At 46.3% G+C, this 19,565-nt stretch overlaps 1 protein-coding gene across 6 annotated transcripts in view; it reads right to left on the reverse strand.

Moving 5' to 3' along the window:
* Positions 1-19,565, reverse strand: part of CRACD (capping protein inhibiting regulator of actin dynamics) — an 870,477-nt gene that overhangs the window by 55,897 nt on the left and 795,015 nt on the right. For all 6 annotated transcript variants that reach the window (XM_085642050.1, XM_085642049.1, XM_085642051.1 and 3 more), the window contains one exon: positions 8,974-9,153. In XM_085642050.1, coding sequence (XP_085498176.1) covers positions 8,974-9,153 — 180 coding nt within the window. The remainder of the gene's footprint in view (positions 1-8,973; positions 9,154-19,565) is intronic.

Genomic DNA, 19,565 nt, shown 5'->3' on the forward strand with positions numbered 1-19,565 from the left:
GCACCAGGTCACCAGGAACCACGTCATGGGGCTTCACCTCAGTATTGTCGGGAAAAGCTGCGGATACCTGTGAACGACAAGATTGTAGTGCAGACATCAAGGCAGCCAGGTAATCTGTCAGCATATTACAGTCAACGTCAGTGATTTTACGAGGTATAGGCGTCCCCCACATATTTGGTGGTCTACCGAAGATCACCTCATACGGGGATAGCCCTGTTCGAGAATGTGCTACCATTCTCATGTAAAAGAGCGCAACTGGTAAGGCTACTATCCAATCGACTCCTTTTTCTCTACATATTTTGGACAATCTAATTTTCAAAGTTTGATTATGGCGTTCTACGAGACCTGCTGCCTCGGGATGTCGGACACAGTGAAATTTCCATTGATACCCTAATAGAAGGGAAACGTGTTTCATTAGTTCGGATGAGAACGGCTGGCCGTTATCTGAGTAGACAACACGTGGTAAACCGTACCGTGGGAAGAATTCTCGAACTAACTGTTTGGCAGTAGTCGGGGCAGTGTAATCTGAAACCGGGTATGCTTCTGTCCAACGGGAAAGAGCACAGACAACTACGAGAACATATTTGAATCCTCGACATCGTTCCATCTGGATATAATCCATTTGGAGGACTTCAAAAGCATGATCGGGAGGTTGAAATCCACCCTGTTCTACGGGGATGCTTTTACCTGGATTAAACTGACAACATATCATACAGGTACGAACTTTTTGTTTAGCTGCTGCTCGCAAGTGCTTGTTGAACCAAATGTGTTGAATGCTGTCTAGCATAGCTTTCTCTCCTAGGTGTGCTGGACTATGTATTGTGTTAATGATAACTTGAACCATTGAGTCGGGAAGAAACCATATAGATTTTTCCTTCGTCATCCATCCCTGATCCGTTTGGATCCCTCCTAATCCAGTCCATTTCTTTATTTCTTCTGGTGTAGCATGTGTCTGTATGTCAATTACATCAAGGGCGGGATCCTTAACTGTCATGCAATGTGTTAGTGTCGGAACTATTGTCTTTGTCATGTCAGTTGTGAGAGTCTGATTCTGAGCAGTCTGTTTAGCTGTTCTGTCAGCTAGGTCATTACCCTGAGAACTAATATCGGTAACTTTTGTATGGGCTTTGCATTTCATAATCGATATTGTAGTGGGTAGATGAATCGCGTCTAATAGGGCTTGGATAAGGGGTCCGTGCTGGATGTGGGCACCGTGAGAAGTTAAATAACCTCTCTCTCGCCACAGTACGCCGAAGTCATGGACGACTCCGAATGCATAACGTGAATCTGTGTATATATTGACTTTCTTATTTTTGGCTTGAATACAGGCTTGTGTCAGAGCGATGAGTTCTGCTGCTTGAGCTGACAAAGTGTTAATACGATTTGTTTCAATGACTTCAGTGTCTGTTGTGACTGCGTAAGCAGCCACTAACTCTCCTGTACTTGTTCTCATACATGACCCATCTACATACAATGTCAAGTCTGGATCTGACAAAGGGATATCTGTCAAGTCTTGTCTGGGTTTCGTCGTGATAGTAATAACTTCAACACAATCATGTGCCAATGGATCTGTTCCGCCTACTGGTAACAGTGTGGCAGGATTTAACGCATTACAACGTCTGATTTCTATATGTGGCTGAAACAATGTCAGTTCGTAACCGGTGAGTCTCGCTATAGTCAAGTGTTGTGTTTGTGTGCGGTTCAAAAGAACCTCTACTGCGTGTGGTACTTGTACTGTCAATTGATGTCCTAACACTATGGCATCGCTTTGTCTGATTGCTAAAGCTGTTGCTGCCACCGATTTCAGGCACGCAGGAAGAGCCTGAGCTACTGGATCTAATGTACTAGAGAAATAAGCACATGGTTTATGTGATCCTGCTTGTTCCTGAGTGAGTACTGACAAAGCAGTACCTTCGCGTTCTGTAACGAAGAGTGTAAACTGTTTACTGTAACATGGTGTTGCTAGGACAGGTGCTTGGCATAAAGCTTTCTTTAAGCTTTCAAAGGCGTGTGTATGTTCTTGAGTCCAAGGGAGGACAATCGATGTGGCTGCCTCCTGTGTTGTCAACTTGATGAGTGGTTTTGCTAGAAATGCATATTGAGGGATCCACTGCCTACAGTATGAAGTGAGGCCTATAAAAGCCCGCACCTCCTTTTGTGTCTTGGGTGGTGGCATGTTAGCAATTAACTGGATGCGGTCGGATGTAAGCTGCCTTCCCTCCTTGGACAGCGAGTGCCCAAGGTAAACAACTCGCTGGACACAGAATTGCAGCTTAGAAGGGGACACCTTGTGCCCCTTGTCAGCCAAAAATTTTAAAACCGTCAGTGACGCTTTTTCACATTCAGGTTCGCTTCGGGCGGTGATCAGCAGATCATCGACATATTGAAGCAAGGCAGTGTTAACTGGCATGTGGATACTGTCAAGTTCTCGTTTCAGTGCTTGGCTATAGATGCTGGGGCTTTCTGTAAATCCTTGAGGTGCGCGTGTGAATTTAAAACTTCGTCCATTTAAACTGAATCCGAACAAATATTGACTTTCCGGATCGATTGGGACACTAAAGAAAGCATTCTTGAGATCAATTACAGTGAAGAACGTTGCTTCTGAGTCAATAGCTGTTAGCAATGAAGAGATATCGGGGACCACAGGGTATTGTGGTACAATACATTTATTTAATTCGCGCAGATCAATAACTAATCGATATACTGGTGGAGCTTTTGGATCCGTTCTTTTAAGAATCGGAATTATCGGGGAATTACATACATTGGAGTCTGTTTCAACAACCACTCCTTGTGCAATGAGCTCGTCAATGATTTGCAGCAAAGCCACAACAGCATCGGGTGGTAACTTATATTGTCGTATTCGTGGTAGTATTACTCCTGTTTTTAGTGTGACACGATATGGTGTAATGTTCATGCAACCAACATCAGTGGGTCCTTGTGCCCATAAATGTGTAGGTAAATTCTGCAGTCGGTGATCCATGTCTCTGGATACGTAGTGACCTTTAAAGTCACGTAAAAATAGTCGTACTCCTTCCGGAGAACAACATATTATAGCTCCTAGAGCTTTCAATGTTTTTATGCCTAACAAGTTTTCTGGACATGATTTAGTAAGCAATAAATCTGTAGTTCGTGTCAATGGACCGACTGTAAGTGGAAGAGGTTGTGTTACGTCATTAATTATAGGTTTTCCTGAGAATCCAAGGGAAATATTCTGTGAGCCTGAGAGGGGTGCCCCTGGAACTTCACTGCGTCTTATAGTTGTTCTGCTTGCCCCTGTATCAAGTAAAAACTTTCTGTCTTCCCCTAATAATTTGCTATGTACATAAGGTCCCTCTTGGTCTACAGGAACCTCAATAAGGGGTAAGCCAACTTCCCTCTCTAGGCTATCTCATGAGTATCGCTGATAATCGGGATAATCTGCTTGTGCATACTGATACATCTGTTGTGTCGTTGCTTGTGTCGCAGCAATAGGCTGCGCTTGTGGTGGTGCTATGGTCTGTTGTGGAGCTCCCTGTTGCGGAGCTAATTGTTGCGGAGCTAACCTAGGTTGTGCATGCTGAGGGATTTGTTGTTGATTCTGATCCTGTCTAGGTGGACGTGGTCTCTCCTGAGTTCTACCTGTAGCAATATTATGTTTCAGAACTGGACAATCGTGTATATAATGACCTAGTTGTTTACAATAGTTGCATGTCCCTTTCGCAGGGCCTGCGGAATCACCTTTTTGATGACTATCAGCTGGAACTGACTGTGCAACAAGCATTTTCATTTTTGTATCTTTCATACGTCTTTGTTCGTGTTCTTGTTCTTCTCTAATTCTATTGTGATGATATTGTAACATCTGTAGCATCTGTGATGGGGTATTACTTTGCCAGGTACTTTCGAATTTCAATACTCTATTCTTGACTTGTAGCAGAGAATTTTCAACTAATTTTGTCACAAACAGATGTGGGTATGACTCACTACTGGCTTTTATGCCACTATTTATACCAAAACATTTTTCAAATCGGGAATAGAAATCACTAGTATCTTCGTCTGGCTTTTGTTTACAGGCTGAGATTGCACCCCAGTCTTCCTTTTTCGTAGTTAATAAACGTGGCAGTACCTGTATTAGTAATCCTGCTAGTGCTGTAGTCTTTTCCCCAAGCCCTGCTCCTGCAGCTCGGGCCTTTTCTTCGTTTTCTAATGCTGTCCAATCTATCTTTTGGTCTCCCACCTCCCATTCTTTTTCTTTGAGTTTTTCATAAACACCGGCGGGTAATAGGACTTTTAATATTTTCATAATGTCGGGGTAGGTATACTCTCCCATGAGTAACATGTCTTTTATCTCACGGTGGAAACCTGCTGGGTCCTTGTCATGGCTGGGTACTACTTTCTTCATTTCTAATAATTCTAATTTAGTTATAGGTGTGTACACAAATACGCGTGTAAAATTATCACCGGCACCTCTAATTGGGTGTACTTCGCGTAACGGGTTCTGTCTATCTATGTGATACATTTTTCTTCCCATTATGGGAACTGGAACGTGTTCCGGGCATACGAAATTTAAATATTGGTTTCGGGATTCTAGTATTTCTTTAATCAAATCAGTACCTGACCCTCTCCATATATTCGTGAGCAGTTCTGTCAATATGTCAGGTAAGGGTCCTGGATCGGAGTGTTGGCTTTTATATAATATAAGGAGGTGTTGAATCATGTATATACTAGCTAAACGCTGTTCATATGGGTCTAGATTCAGAAATGTGTGTGCAAGTACATCATCATTGTAGTCGCTGGGACTGTCAGCCCATTGTACTGCTGACCTGGCTAATTCTTGTTCGTCCATGGAATCGAGCATGTGGTACCCCCTTCGATCTCGGAGTAATTTATCAGCGGCTTGGAATAAGTGTTCGGGGGATTTTGTATTTAGCATAGGGTTTGGAAAATGTCTATTATATTCTGGACGTATTGGACGTATCGGATCATTAAAACCTCTGGTATTATTATGGGGTCTTCCTCTACCTACATAAGCTATCGTTTCTACTTGCTCTGACTCTTGCTCCTCCTCTTCTCTGTTTAGGTCAGCGGCGTCTACCTCTAATCTTTCTTCGTGTATTCGTTCTACTTCTTTGCGGATCTTTCGGTACATAGCTACTATACATAACTGTTTATCATGTCTCCCTTCTGATATATTCTGACCCCAGGTGACAAGTTTTTGCATTTCTTCCGGATTTACCCCAGGCCGGTCTTGATTTCTGATTACACAGTTTATGAGGAAACGTAACAGTTGTCCCTGTACCTCCGCTTTCTGGTACTCCATGGCTCTGCTAATACTTTCAGGACCTCGCCCTGACTGGACAAAGTGATATATATTTTCTAAATGTGTAGTCATTCCTGGTAGCTTCGTTAAATATATTGCAGCTCGTCGAATACGTAATGATGACAGCAGCATTTCGTCCCGTTTACCGGGCACAGGATCATATCTACAATCTACTAGAAGTTCCTTAAGCATGTCGGGAGTTGCTAGTTTGGGCGTACGTTGGTGTGCTAATTCTCTAAGGGAAAATTTATTTCCTCTGGGTGGCGTAGAAAAAATGTCTGTCGTACCTCCTGTAGCACCGTCTGGGGTGCTGGACGTGAAAGGATTTGTTGAAGGTGAGACAGCAACCGTCGTTGCGGGAAAAACTGTAGAGACGGACGGGCCTGTTGGAACCTGTGTAGGAGTTTGTAGTTGCGGGGGTACAGACGAATGCTCTTGGTGTTGAACACCATCGGCAAGCGATGTGGGTGGTATGGCATTAGCATACTCGGGAGCTGCGTCATCTAAATAGGTGGAAAGAAAAACGTCCTTTGCTGTTTTGGGATGTGATTTGGGATGTGCTTTTATCGGAAACAATGGAGGTGGCAAGTCTTTTGGTATTTCCGGAGTAGCCTTAGGTAACCCTTCGGCCAGAAGTGGATACATACCATTCATAAGGGCGTTTCTTTGTCTATCTACTTGTTCTGATTTTACTCGGGTACCTTCCTCAATTAACAGATTCTCTCGGACTTTATTTGACTTCTCCTTACCCTTATCTTCCTGTCTGAGTGCTTTTTCTGTACGTCTATACGATTCTTTACGCCATAATTCAATGGCATCTTTCTGTGACTGTCTGGCTTTCTTTTTCCATAATTCTTCTTCTACTCTCATGATGCAATCTGCATCCCAGGTCCCCGCTGCGGGCCATCTCTGACTCTCTGGTAATTCTTTGGTGTAGTCCACCCATAAATCAAGAAATAATACGGCATCTAGACCATGCTTATGATACATGAAGTATCCTGGAGTATCCCTAGGTGGAATGGGAACGGCTTCTTCGAGTACACCTTTTCTAGTTTTGATCTGTCTTAGGTTCGAAAAGAGCGGCATTTTTAGATCTTGTTTCTAGAACACACTTTATACAAGAAAACACAATAATGAACAGTCATTCACACCACAATATATAGAACGTATTAAACATTTTAACATTTAACAGTTTTAACGAACAATGATAACTAATAGAAAACTAGTTACTGACATAATACTGACACTAGATAATACTTATTTATATGCAAGACATACTATATATACTATATATACTGCTAAACAGTACAGATACACTGCTGAAACAGTGCAGACCGGATTTGTGTACCCAAACCCGTCTTGACCGGCACAGACTATGTGCACGTAAAATGCCTCCCCGGTAATGGTACTCACCGGGTAGCTCGGAACGGAAGGCCTCGGAACGGAACTGAAACTGGACCGGACTGGACTGGACTCGACTGGACTCGGAACTTCGGAACTCGGTGGGACTCTGTATACCTCGGATCTTGCTCTCTCAGCTAGGCTCTGGTCGGGATACTTCGCACTTCTCACCGCCTCGTCTGGGTGTTGATCGCAGCCTCAGTCGTCCCCGCTTGGCCGGAGGGAGATACAGGAAATCCTGCAGGTACGCGTTTTTGTCCGTTCAGCTGTGGCAGGAGACCGGGCCTGCAACGCACCGCCGGCGCGTGAGATGAGAAAGTGTCCCTGTTCGGGCGCCAATTTATGTGGTAAATATTTCGTTACCGGTACTATTTTTTATGCGGTAAAGTCTATCAAGAATAACTCAGTAAATATAAGAGGCAGAATCCGTGGTATTAGAGGGTTTAAAATGCTTTATTCCTATAAAAAGGAAGACAATTCGAACTGTGGGCCTTCTATTCCATCACCACGAAAGTTCAGGAAGGAAGGGAGCATATATTATTGACAGGTAATCATTTTTATAGAAAAGGCATTACAGTGAAACAGATGCAAGAGGCGTGACAGCTGATAGTACAGAAAAACTGTGCATACGTAACTAATAGAGGCGTAAACATGGGTGTAACTAAAATACGTCATTAAACATGATGTCATAAGTGGGTGGATCCATAAAAGAATCCTGCAATGTCAGCAGAAATATTTGGCAGAGATGCGCGCGCAGCCGCATGACGTGTGATTGACGTACAACTAGAGGGTGAAGGAGACTTGACATTTAGCTCTACGTGTGGAGACAGAAGTCTGGGGTTATGTCAACCTAATCCCAAATCATATCTAATATCCTATGTTTAAAGAACTGTGTTATCCAAAAGGAAAGGTCTCTTAGGATAGAATCTTATTCTATACTGACTATACTGACTGTTAGTGCGTGTACAAGCGTCTAAGTGTCTACACTAGATGCGGGGGGGTAGGAATATTCCATGGTAACGGAGCTATGAATTACTTGCATGAGGACAGCGAGGCCTGGCCCCTTTGCATGGTAGCTGGAGGAATGTTTACCTAAACTACTAGACAGGAATGCATCGGATGAGGAGCGAAGGAGATAATCTCGAAGGTGAAATACAGTTTTTGGCAGGCGACAGGCTGGATCAGGCACCGTTAGCCGCGCAAGGAGTAAGACAAAGTTCATGGTCACAGATGCAGGCTCAGACTGGAGCTTTCAGAAGCAGAAGGCAGGAAAAGGCTTGATGACAGAATTCGGGCCTACTCGCCTGAATCTGTGAAATGTGGAAAGTGAACCACATAAAGTCGGTGGCCTTTCATACTTAGGAATGGAATATCTGACCCATTCATGGCGAATCTGGAAGAGAACATGTTGACGGTGGACGCACATATATTTGCGTCTTCAAAACTGGAGCAGGAGGGAACATACATGTACTTATAGCATGCACATGGAGCCGTTGGGGTCTACGATAGGGGACATAACTGATCACAAAATTCATATTTCCTCAAAGCAAGATACTTTTGGGTTACCTGTGACTTTGAAATCATTCAAAGATCCTTCTGGCTTCCAGAATGTTGCATCATACCAGGAGCATGGAAGGTGTTTAGACTATCCAACCGAGTATTGTTTAGAATCACATACCAACTAGATAAATAGGCTCTTTGGGATTGAAGTATACCAACTGGTGCCTTAATATTTCTTGATTCCAATGTGTGTGCCATCAACAGCCCGAAGGGTAGGAAAAAGTCACAGATGTTGCAAAAGTCACTTTGTGACAGCTGTAGTGTGAGTGGAAATATGATGTTGCATATGAAATGGGGCTTGGGTGCTTCCATTACTTTTCTTATGGTCCTTCAGTGAGAGGGAATCACAAAAACATTTATTTTGCTTGCTTCCCTTTTGTATTTTACTCAAAGACCTATTCTCAGTAGAATATGAGAACAGGTGGTGACTCGACGGTGTGTGTTTTAACCTGGATGTCGATTCTCCTTATTGTAGTCTGGGTGGTAGTTTTTCTGGAGTTGCATAATATGACAATTATGACAAAATAATTTACTGTACAGTCCCATTCAATCAGGTATGTATTGCAGCTCCCGCGTGCCTACTACCTCCCTATACCTGCGAGGCAGTCACCTAAGTGAAATTATGCAAGTGCTCCATGATGTTGTGTGAAACCACTGTATGCATTGCTAAGTATGCTTTATATTTCTAGACAGGAAAGACCAAAAAAATCAAATACCTTTGCCAATTTGTGTTTCTTCGACTGCCTCTGATTTTTCGGTTTAACTGAAAGCTTGTGTTTAGCAGCGCTATTGTCTAGGCGAGCCACAGCGCGAGGAACTGCATCCAGATTTATGGATTGAATTGTGCTGGAACCAGTAATGGGTCTCTTTGAGCGAGATGGCTTGACTGGTGTAACCTGTTGATTTGAAAAGAAAACATCATGAGTAGGACTCAATACATGAATGAAAATTGAATACAATATTTGCCTGTTTGCTCCACTTTAACTCATTTCTTTATTTTATAGTTAGAATGAAGCAATAACATACCTAAAAAAATTGTAGGAAGCAATTTGTATAGTTATAATGTAACAAGATGTTTCATTTAAAAATGGGGCCCCTAAGAGGTTAAATACTTTTTGACTTTTCATGCCAGTGATTGTTAAAACGTCTGAACAATTGCTGAGATAGGTGCTAGAATTCCCTCCCTCTCCAATGCACACCAAAAGGCCAAGATTGACTGATGAGTGAAAGATTACAAAAACAAATGTTTCCCTGACTAAGATTAAATATGGTCTGCCATGGTCTGCTACTTGACAGGCAGCCCCATGCTGGCATTGGTGGCTTGGATCTGGGTTGGCTGGCAGGCTTTCTGGAAGACTGAACCTTTCAAACTACTCTGCAACTTTATGTCTTGTCTATTCAACATCTGAAACAGGGGGTACCTCAAGGTTCCGCCTTGAGCCCGACCCTTTTCAACCTATGTATGCTTCTTCTGGAAGATCTACTGATCAAACATGGGGTGCAGACGGTGTCATATGCAGATGACACACATCTGATTCTTACCCTGGCCCCGGACAATGGCAGAGCGGCTGAAGATTTCAAACTCTGCCTGGAGGACATGGCTAATTGGATGAAACATATCTACCTTAGGCTTAATGCCAGCAAAACAGACATCCTATTGGTAGGCAAACAACCCTCCATCTGGTCATTAAGATGGTGGCCCCGGGAGGGCGTGGCTTGCCGAGCCAAGATGGCAGTCACACCTTGAGTGCGCTCCTGTACCCCTCTGCCATCCACTCGCTATCCGCCCAAGGAGAGAACCATCCAGCTCTAATTCCGCTGTCTGGGCGACTGCCAAGCGCCCTGCGGCACCCCTGGCACCCGATTTCCATAGGAGGGGCCAATTGTGGCAGATTGTGTGACTGGCGGGCCCCAGCCTCCAAGATGGCAGACCGCCCTCATTGATCGGCGAGCTCCGCAGCTTCCTGAATTATTGGGCGCCTTCACGGCTGGCACTGGGCAGAGGCACCCGGGGTGCTGCTGGGGCGCTGCGAGCCCCGGGGTGCTGCTGACCCTCCCAGGGGCGCTTGCCTGCGGACGCGTGGCTGGAGACCCGTCTGGGAGTGCTGATCGGGCGGACTGTGTGCGGCAGGGAGCTGCCGGGTGGCCTTCCCCGCCTGAGATCGCCGCCGCCATCTCCTGGGGTCCCTGTGGCGGGACGTGCCCTTCGGCCGCTGTGTCGAACGGTAGTAACAACTGGCCATGACCTGGGGGCCAGCGCGGCAGTGCACCATCTCTAGCGGTAAGTCCCGGCTGCGGGACGGGGTCCCGTAGTCATTGGGAGGGGGCCACCTCTGCAAGCGTGGGTGGCCCGACACGGCGGCAGGCCCTGGGGCCCGACCTACATCCTAACAAGTCTGGGCCTCCTGAGTCCTGTTTTAGACGTGATCCTATATCTGCAGCGGAGCCCCCCGGTCCTGGGCAAGGGGCGACGAGGTGGTGTCGGGCGCTTCTTCGAGCGGTGGTGGGGATCCTTGCGGAGGCACATCCTTCCTGCCTTCAGGCCCAGGCCCTGGGTCCACCAGGCCCACGTTCCCCCCTGCTTCGCTAGTGTCCCTACACTTACCTGCTCAGCTTCCTGGGTGGTGCTTGGGGACAGGGGTGATCGGCCGCGTGTATCGGGCAGCGGGGGAGTCCTTACCGTGGGCCTTCCTCAACCCTAGGCCACTACGGTGCTTGGGAGAGGGGCACTGTTGACTGGCATTTTCTCTGGTGGCTTGCCTGAATCCTGGGCCCCTTCCTCGGAGACAAGGCCCGATCTTTTGCGGCCCTCCTTTGGATTCCCTGGTTCCACCTGCTGAGCGGCCTGCTGGGTGCGGCTTTGTCCTGTCGCTCCTGGACCTCAGACGGCGTCTGCCCGCATTGACCCTCCGGTCCTGGACCTGCTGCCTTTCCTGGACTTCTACGTCTAATCTGGGTTGCCGCCCCGGCGGAACGCTTTGTGGCCCTGGCGGAAGGGGACCCGCATACGGCCCTGGATCCAGACCCTTCTTCTGCTCTCTCCCTCTCTGCTGGCCGCACATTTCGGGAGGCAGATTGGTCTGTGCCAAGTCTTCGTGCCGGCTGCTTGCACCTGCCGAACCCTGGTCCGCCTGAGTTGTTTTGTCAGCTTCCCATTGTGGGGTCCAGTCGTGGAGAATTTAGAAATCCGAGACTCCCTGGGGTTAACCATGGGCAGAACGGATAGGTCAGCGAAGGCCCCTGCCACCCAGACAAAAATGGACCGCTTCACCACCTCAGAGGGGGGGTAACCGGGGGTGTGGCTGATCAGGAAGCTCCTCCATCCGCATATTTGGCCACCATCCTACAGGCCATCCACGCACCCCAGACCTCGGTGGAGGGCAAAATCGCAGAAGTGTGAGTAGACATGACTCTCATCCGGCAGGACCTCCGCAACGTAACTGCCCACATTAAAGAGACTGAAACCCGGATCTCCACTGTGGAGGATGATGTCCAGCAACTTAAGGGACAGGTGGCCCATCTTCAGTAGCACACTCAGGAGTTGCATTGTCGGGCGGAAGATGCCGAAAACAGGTACCGACGCAACAACCTCCGCCTGGTGGGCTTCCCGGAGGGGGTGGAGCAGGGCTGCGCGGTGGACTTCCTAGAGAAGTGGCTGAAGTCATGGGTCCCTGGGGGCTCTCTCCTTGGTTCGCGATTACGTGGGCCCACCGGTCCTTGGCCCCCAGACCGGCGCCAGGTGCACCTCCCCCCCCGCCCGATTATAATGCGGGTTCTTAATTTCAAAGACCGCGACGCCATCCTGTCTGAAGCCCGCAAGCAGCAGCGTGGTCCAGGGCCAGCGCTGCTCTTTTGGGGGGGTCAAGCAAAAGTTGAGGGCACTTAACATTCAGTATTGGCTCCTCTTCCCGGCTCGCCTGGGAGTGGTGTTCGCAAACAAGACATTGTTCTTCGACAACCAGAATCTAGAATCTCAGAACAGGCAGGCGTGGGGACAAAGATCGCATCTATACGCGCTTGTGTGTTGTGGGCCGCAGAGGTATGTGTGAATTGAGAGGTGCGGGGTTGTCATGTGCGCCATGCATCACAGAGTCCCAGGGATTCAGAAAAAGCATTTGATTTGGTGGACTGGACCTATTTGCAGGAGGTGCTGGCCAAGATGGGGTTCGGGCCCCAATTCAGATCTCTGGTTCGTGTCCTTTACGCCCACCCGAGAGCACGAGTGCTGGTCAACGGGGTACTCTCGGAGGCCTTTCCCATTGCCAGGGGCACTAGGCAGGGTTGCCCCCTCTCCCCATTGTTATTCGCCCTGGCGATGGAGCCCTTGGCTTCCCTAATACAGGCTGAGGACCGCATCCATGGCTGGGAGTGGCCCAATACCAAAATGGACAAGATCGCATTATATGCGGACGACGTCCTGGTCTTCCTGGCTGAAACAGCCTCCTCTGGGCCATACTGCCTCCAGATCTTACACTCTTTCGAACAGGCCTCTGGTCTGCGGCTAAACCCTGGGAAATCAGTTCTGGTCCCCCTGCATCTCTCTAGGGATTGCTTTGAGTGGCAATCCACCATACCACTTCGGCGACAATCCTTTAAATATTTGGGGATATGGATTACCCTCCTTCCCGAGCTGGGTTGGGCTCTCAACGTAGCCCCGTTGGTTAAGAAGGCCAAGGAAGACCTCCTTAAATGGACAGCGCTACCTCTGAACCCCCTGGGGAGGGTGGCCCTGTTTAAAATGATGATCCTCCCCAGATTTCTATATGTCCTCCAAAATACCCCCTTCTGCTTACCCAGGACTTGGTTCCAGGAACTGGACAGTCTAACATCCAAGTTTCTCTGGAGCGGAGGGAGGGCGCGTCTGGCTCTGTCTGTTTGCCGGATTCCCTCCTTCGATGGGGGTATGGGGATGACACACTTGTACCTTTATTTTCTGGCTGTACGTCTCCTGGTGGTCCACGATTGGTTCAATGGGGGCTGGTCTGAAATCCAGGCCATGATGTACGGGGGCCCATTCCATCCCGATTGCCTGATGTGACACGCTCCGTGTTATTGGCCTGGCGGGCCTCGTTGCGTCAAACTGGATGGACGCATAAGCTGACCCAATGAACACCCCTCTGGCATGGGGCCTGGCTCCGGTGGGTTAGCGGACTGCAGGGATTTAAAACTTGGGACCTTATTGGCATCTCACAGCTAGGAGATGTATGGGCTAAAGGCCATATGCTTTCCTTCCAAGAGCTCCAAACCCGCTACTGCCTACACTCGTCCCAATTTTATAAATATCAGCAAATGAGACACGCTCTCCATACGCACATCCCGGACGACACGAGGCTCCCCGAATATAGCCCCACTGAGGCCCAGACAATGAAGGGAGACTTGGGTAAGGGGGGCATCTCCCGCATTTATTGCACCTTAGTTAACAACACCCCCACCTCCTTAGATAAGTTGAGGGAGCAATGGGTGGACTGGGTGGGGCCCCTCAACGAAGTGGATTGGCGCGATGCTCTCATGGCCCCCAGGACTCCGCCAAACTCAAGCTGATTCAGCTCTACTACGTGCATGCTGCGTATCTCACTCCCCTGCGCCTTTTCCGAGCGGGCTTGCGCTCGGACGCGTCATGTGCGAGATGTGCTCATGCCCCTGCTGACTTCCTCCACATTGTTTGGTCGTGCTCCCGTTTGGAGCAATTCTGGGGGTCTATCGAGGTGGAACTTACGGAGGTATTGGGTGGGAAGTTCCTCATAATCCACGTCACTCACTATTGGGGATCACGGATGGGCTGGACGGGTCCAGAAATGAAAAGTTATTTTTTAATACAGCTATGATTGTGGCCAAGGGGGACATAGCAGCCGCTTGGAAAAGTCCTGATCCACCTGACCTGGGGAGGTGGCGTAGAGGGGTGGACTGGTGCACGACCCAGGAGAAAGCCCTTTATATGGCCAAGGGGTGCAGCTCAAAAGTATCGTAGAGTGTGGGGAAAGTGGTTGGGTAATGTGGAGGGTTTTGAGTAACTTGATTCCATACCGTCTGTGTTTTATGGGGTTCGTGATTGTGGGATGCATTGACTACAGGAATGTATTTGACAATGATTTCAGTGTATCTGCTGATTTGTTTCACGTGTTCAAAAACAATAACATTTGAATATAAAAAAAAAAATGGTGGCCCAGCCTGTTGGGATCTCCACCTTCCCAGAGTCAGAAAGTAAAAAATCTGGAAGTCTGGTTACACTCAACCCTATCCTTCTTTGACCAGATTACAGCTCTTACAGGCACCTGTTTCGAGATTTTAAAAATGTTGAAAAAAATCTTAGGACTCATCCTGGACGATTCTAGGAAGACAGTGGTACAGGTGGTTGGACTATTGCAATGCCCTCTATCTGGGGGCACCAAAGAGAAGCATATATATGCTCCAGCGGGTGCAAAAAGCAGCTGCTCGGATGCTCTTAAACATCCCTAAACTTGTCCCAACAGGTAGTGCTTTGGAGATTCTCCATTGGGTCCCTGTTGAGGAGAGGATCGCCTTTAAAGCCCTATGCTATGTCCACTGGATACTACACTGGATACTACAGGGCAAGGGCTTGAAATATCTTTGTCCCGTGATACACTCCGACCACCCCACACGCAGCCTGAGATCAGCTGGAACACGACTGGTCTTCATTCCCAAATTCAATAAGAAATGTTTCGGAGGCACCTCTTTTAGGTACGTGGCAGCTAAAAGGTGGAACTCTCTACCCGTTGTTTACATCAGACGAGAGCCATTAGAAGCAGCTTTTAGGGAGCAACTCAAAACTTGGTTGTTTAGGAAAAACGCCGCTACCTAGAATCTCTCTATCCTTTATGCTCTTCATGATCTCAGCCTCTGATTAGAATTCAGCGTGGAGACACTCCGTAATGGAGTAACCATGACGCTTTATAAACTGCCATAATACTAATAATAATAAAATAAGGGCATTCAATAGTGGATATGCTGTGCTTATGCAATACGATTGGTCGATTAAATAACTATGAAATATATAACTAGAAGCAAAAAGTTTGCCTTGACTCCATTTTCGAGAAAAAAGTTAGTTGCAAACACTGGGTCCTCCCAAATGTCCTCAACTTAGATAGGATTCGTCTTGTTTGCTCTACAAAATGTGTTTGGTAATAGTCATGTCACTTCTTTTGAACCAACAGTGTGCTAAGTTCTACACTTGATTTCATTGCCAGCACTAGGTCAGCACCGTTACATCGTCCAAGACAAGTTATATAAAATAGGGTTAAATAATTGAAAGTAGGGTAAGGGTAACTTAAATTAATTTAAAAAAATAAAGGTGAAGAGCTGGGAGCTCGCCCACCCCAGGTGTTGAACTAGCAGTCAATGTACAAACATACAACCGCGTAAAGCGAGGGTCACGGGTATTGACTCTACTCTCCTAGGTAGATATGCTGTAAGCTCTCCGACTTCCCCTGGTATGTTTACAATCTATGTGCTAAGATTTGGATTTCTATTTTGGCAACACTTGCAAGTAGGCTGCAAGTGGAGAAGTGTAAAATTGATTCCACTCCAGAAATGTATAACATTCGAGGGGTGTAAAAGCAAGGATGAATAGTGGTCCTTTAAAGAACATTTCATAGCTGTGGAGCATATGAAGTCACAGAAAAGACTAAGGCTGCTGCAGATGCTCACAAGGTTAACTAAGAGGCTGCAAATGGGTTCCCAACAAGTAGGAGTAAAATAAAGGACTGACACATTTTTGTCATCAATATGGGCCTTTTGAGAAGACAGGTTCACACCTCCTGCTGGACAAATGATGAAGTTATAGAAGCAGTGAAGCATTATCTTGGGAATATGCCACGTTACCTCGCATGCTTTTTTTAATGCATGCCATTACAATACGGTCATTACAACGACCGCGTTGTAACAACGCATGCCATTACAACGCAAGTCGGAACAACGACTTGCTCTAGGGGGGTGCTGGATGTTGGAATAGTATAATTTACTATTCCAACTCCAGTCTGTGCAACAGTAGGGAAGGTGCTGCATTTTAAATCCAACACCTTCTGACCCCTAGAGCAAGTCGTTGTTCCGACTTGCGGAGTAAACGCATGCGTTGTAACAATGCGGTGTTCCGGATTCTTGGTAAACAATGTTTACCCTCCGAGTACAGCTGATTAGGCAGTTTAAGTTTGTGATCACGGTCACGTAATTGCAATGCCTCTTCTTGTGCCTGCTGGCCTGGGAAATATCAATCTCAGCTACTAAAACACTCATCCAGGCCGGGCAGATTTACTAACATTTCATGCAACGTAGTGCAGCAAGGCAAATTGCTGGGCAGCATTGCATGAAAGGAAGACATTAGAAATGCAATGTATTTATAAAATATGGTGGCTTCCTGATGCCTCCTTGCGCTAGCGTACTGTGTGCACCCTGCGTTTCAAGCAGGATATTTTATCTGCATAAAAACAATCCTTAAAGGTATTTTCCTTTTTGTATGTGTGATGTGGAATGCCTCACACATAGAAAACGGAAGTAATTATGAGAAATAAAGATATTTCTTCTTGTTACGCCTGGGTCAGGGAGGCGTACCATTTTGATGCCTTCCCAGGTTTACAACTCTTCGTAAATCTGAGAATGTACCAAAATCCATGGTTGGATCATAAAAACATGAATGTTCCACCCATATACCACCTCCCTGCAACAGGGTAATGCAAGGCAGTGAAATGTGCTTTCTTGTGTTACCTTGGATTTAATAAACCACACAGAGCCACGCAAGTTGGCTTTATGTGGCTTATAAAATCCCATTTAAGGGCGAGCCTTGCAACGATTTGCGGGGCTCAAGGACAACACTAGCCCATTGTAAATCTGCCCCCCGGTTTTCAAGAAGGATAATGGAGGATCTGTGGCATGGGATCAGTTTATGGAAAATGTAGTTCAGTTGTGTTATGGAGAGTGAAAGACCAGTGATGACCTGCCAGTGTAAGCAAATTCATGAAGTGATGATAGAGCTTTGGGGCTATCCTTTGAATCAAATGGTGCACCAAGGAATGACCTACATAATGGGCCAAAGGAACCTGGGCAGAAACCGCAAATTCTTAATGTAATTTCCAAAGTGGGTGGCTGTGCATATGTGAGGTAAAGCCAGTAGCAAAAGCATACAGTTTTGTGGTCAGATATTTTGATGGGGTACAGTTATTTATCAGACCTCATACCTGATGGCTGCACAGTTTGTGATTGTTGCATGGCCTTTGTACTTCTCTTTTTGCATCTGCATATTGGTTTCCATCTCCAAGAACCAGCTGTATATTATACTTTTCATCTCAAGCAGAAATTGTTCAGAAGTATTGTGTGATGATGATTTAAATTTTATATAGCACTCGAATGACCGGAGGCGTCTTGGCGCTGCTGCCATGTCATTCAGAAAATAGATAGGGGAAAGAAATTGGCTTATAATTCCTATCACAAAAGGTACTCTTTCCTTGGCATCTTTGTCAAATAAATGCCCAAGAGTGAACGGAATGATGGTGCGATCATTTTTCACAGCTACCAAAAGAATTTTAAAGTGGAATCTAGGGAACACAGCAAATATTTTGAAAGCAGCTATGTTAGGCAGCAGGACACCCTTGTAGAGTTTGTTTTATAAGGATAGAAGCAATGTAAGTTTAGGACATTGACAACTTATAGTTGGCATGCAAGCATGCCTTGATAAGGGTATCAAATAGAATGTCCAGGGGCAAGTATGTCTTAGACAGAGATCAAACCAGCTGGCATTACATGGGTGGCTGAAGCGGCGCCCAGTTCAACAGTGGCAGCCAATGTGGAGCTTCCTCAGACAATTTTGGAAAGGTATAATAGCTAGGGGCAGTTCTCCCAAAGGTGACATTAAGGCAATCTTCATGTATATATGTTATGCTAATGAATGGGTTTGTTATTCTATTGAATCCCACATCACTGGGTTTTATGTGTATTGAAAGCAATTGTTGTTCGTGTACTGTCTAGCTCAATGTAGCCCTCTCCCTGGTGCCACCACGAGGTTTTGCCACAGACAGGGTGCATGCTGCCTAAGAGGAGCTATGTATGGGTGTGAAAAGAGGGCCACTGGCAGATCATGTCTGAACATGGAAGTGTCTTTGTATGTTATATTAAATGTTAAACATATTTATAAAGCGCACATACACCAGAAGGTTTCTTGGCACAAAGTATAGTAATAGCCTACTGCTTGTTATGTCATTTGTACGCCTGGGAAAACAGACAAGTTTTTAAGATTCTCCTGAATAGAGGGTAACTTGTGGAGGCTCTGATGTTGGAGGGAAGAGAGTTCCAAAAATTAGGGGCCACGACCGCAAATCTAGAGCCACCTAGTCTCTTCCGTTTGTTGGTAGGGATAAACAGGAGGTTCAAGTGGGAAAACCTCAAGTTGCGGACGGAACTATACCGCTGGATAAGAGTAGAAACGAATTCCAGGCAAGTGCCATGAAGAGATTTAACGACGAGATATCCGATTTTAAATGCACACGTGTTACTGGAAGCCAGTGTAGTTTCCTCATTAGAGGAGTGGCGGGTTGCCATCTCGGCTGACAATAGATCCGTCTAGCTGCCTGATTTTGCACCAGCTGTAATCTCTTTCTTAAGTACATTGTGAGGCCGCAATAGAGCAATTAGCATAATCAATATGAGAGATAAGAAGAGATAAGACAACCTGGATAAGGGCTTCCTTGGTGAGAAATCTGCAAATTTTCCTGATCTTCCAAAGCTGGAAAAAGCAGGTAGAGACTACCGTCATGATCTGGGATTTCAATGAGAGGTAGCTGTTGATTGTAACCCCAAGGCTCTTGGCTGAGGAGGATGGTGCGGGAGGTTGTCCCAACTCGGCAGGCCAGAAATTCGATTTCCAGGGATTCTGAGAGCCACTGACTAGGATCAGTTCGGTTTTATCAGTATTCATTTTTAAATGATTACTATTTATCCAGTTATGTATATGTATCAAATGCCATATGCGGCCAAACCACCACAGACGCCCATGCCCCCTTTTTTAAAATTAAAAATGGTTTTCCTATTCCTTTGGACTCCAATGAGTGCCAGCATGCACCCTGTGCTCATAATATATTTAGTCTATAAGCTTCACCACCCAGTTTTTGTGGGTATTCTTTAACCCCGTGCGGTGAGGTCACAGGAAATGCTTGGCCATCAGACAAACAAATCCTTACAATATGGTTTACTGTAACTCCAAGAGGACCCTCACATAAACTGAGTCCAGGATCAGATGTAATTCTTAAAAGATTATGCTTAATCTCTTTCCTAAAGCACCAAAGAAACTCTCTCAGGTTCACAT

This window comes from Triturus cristatus, chromosome 2_2 (genome assembly GCF_964204655.1).
Source record: "Triturus cristatus chromosome 2_2, aTriCri1.1, whole genome shotgun sequence".
Taxonomy (NCBI): Eukaryota; Metazoa; Chordata; class Amphibia; order Caudata; family Salamandridae; genus Triturus; species Triturus cristatus.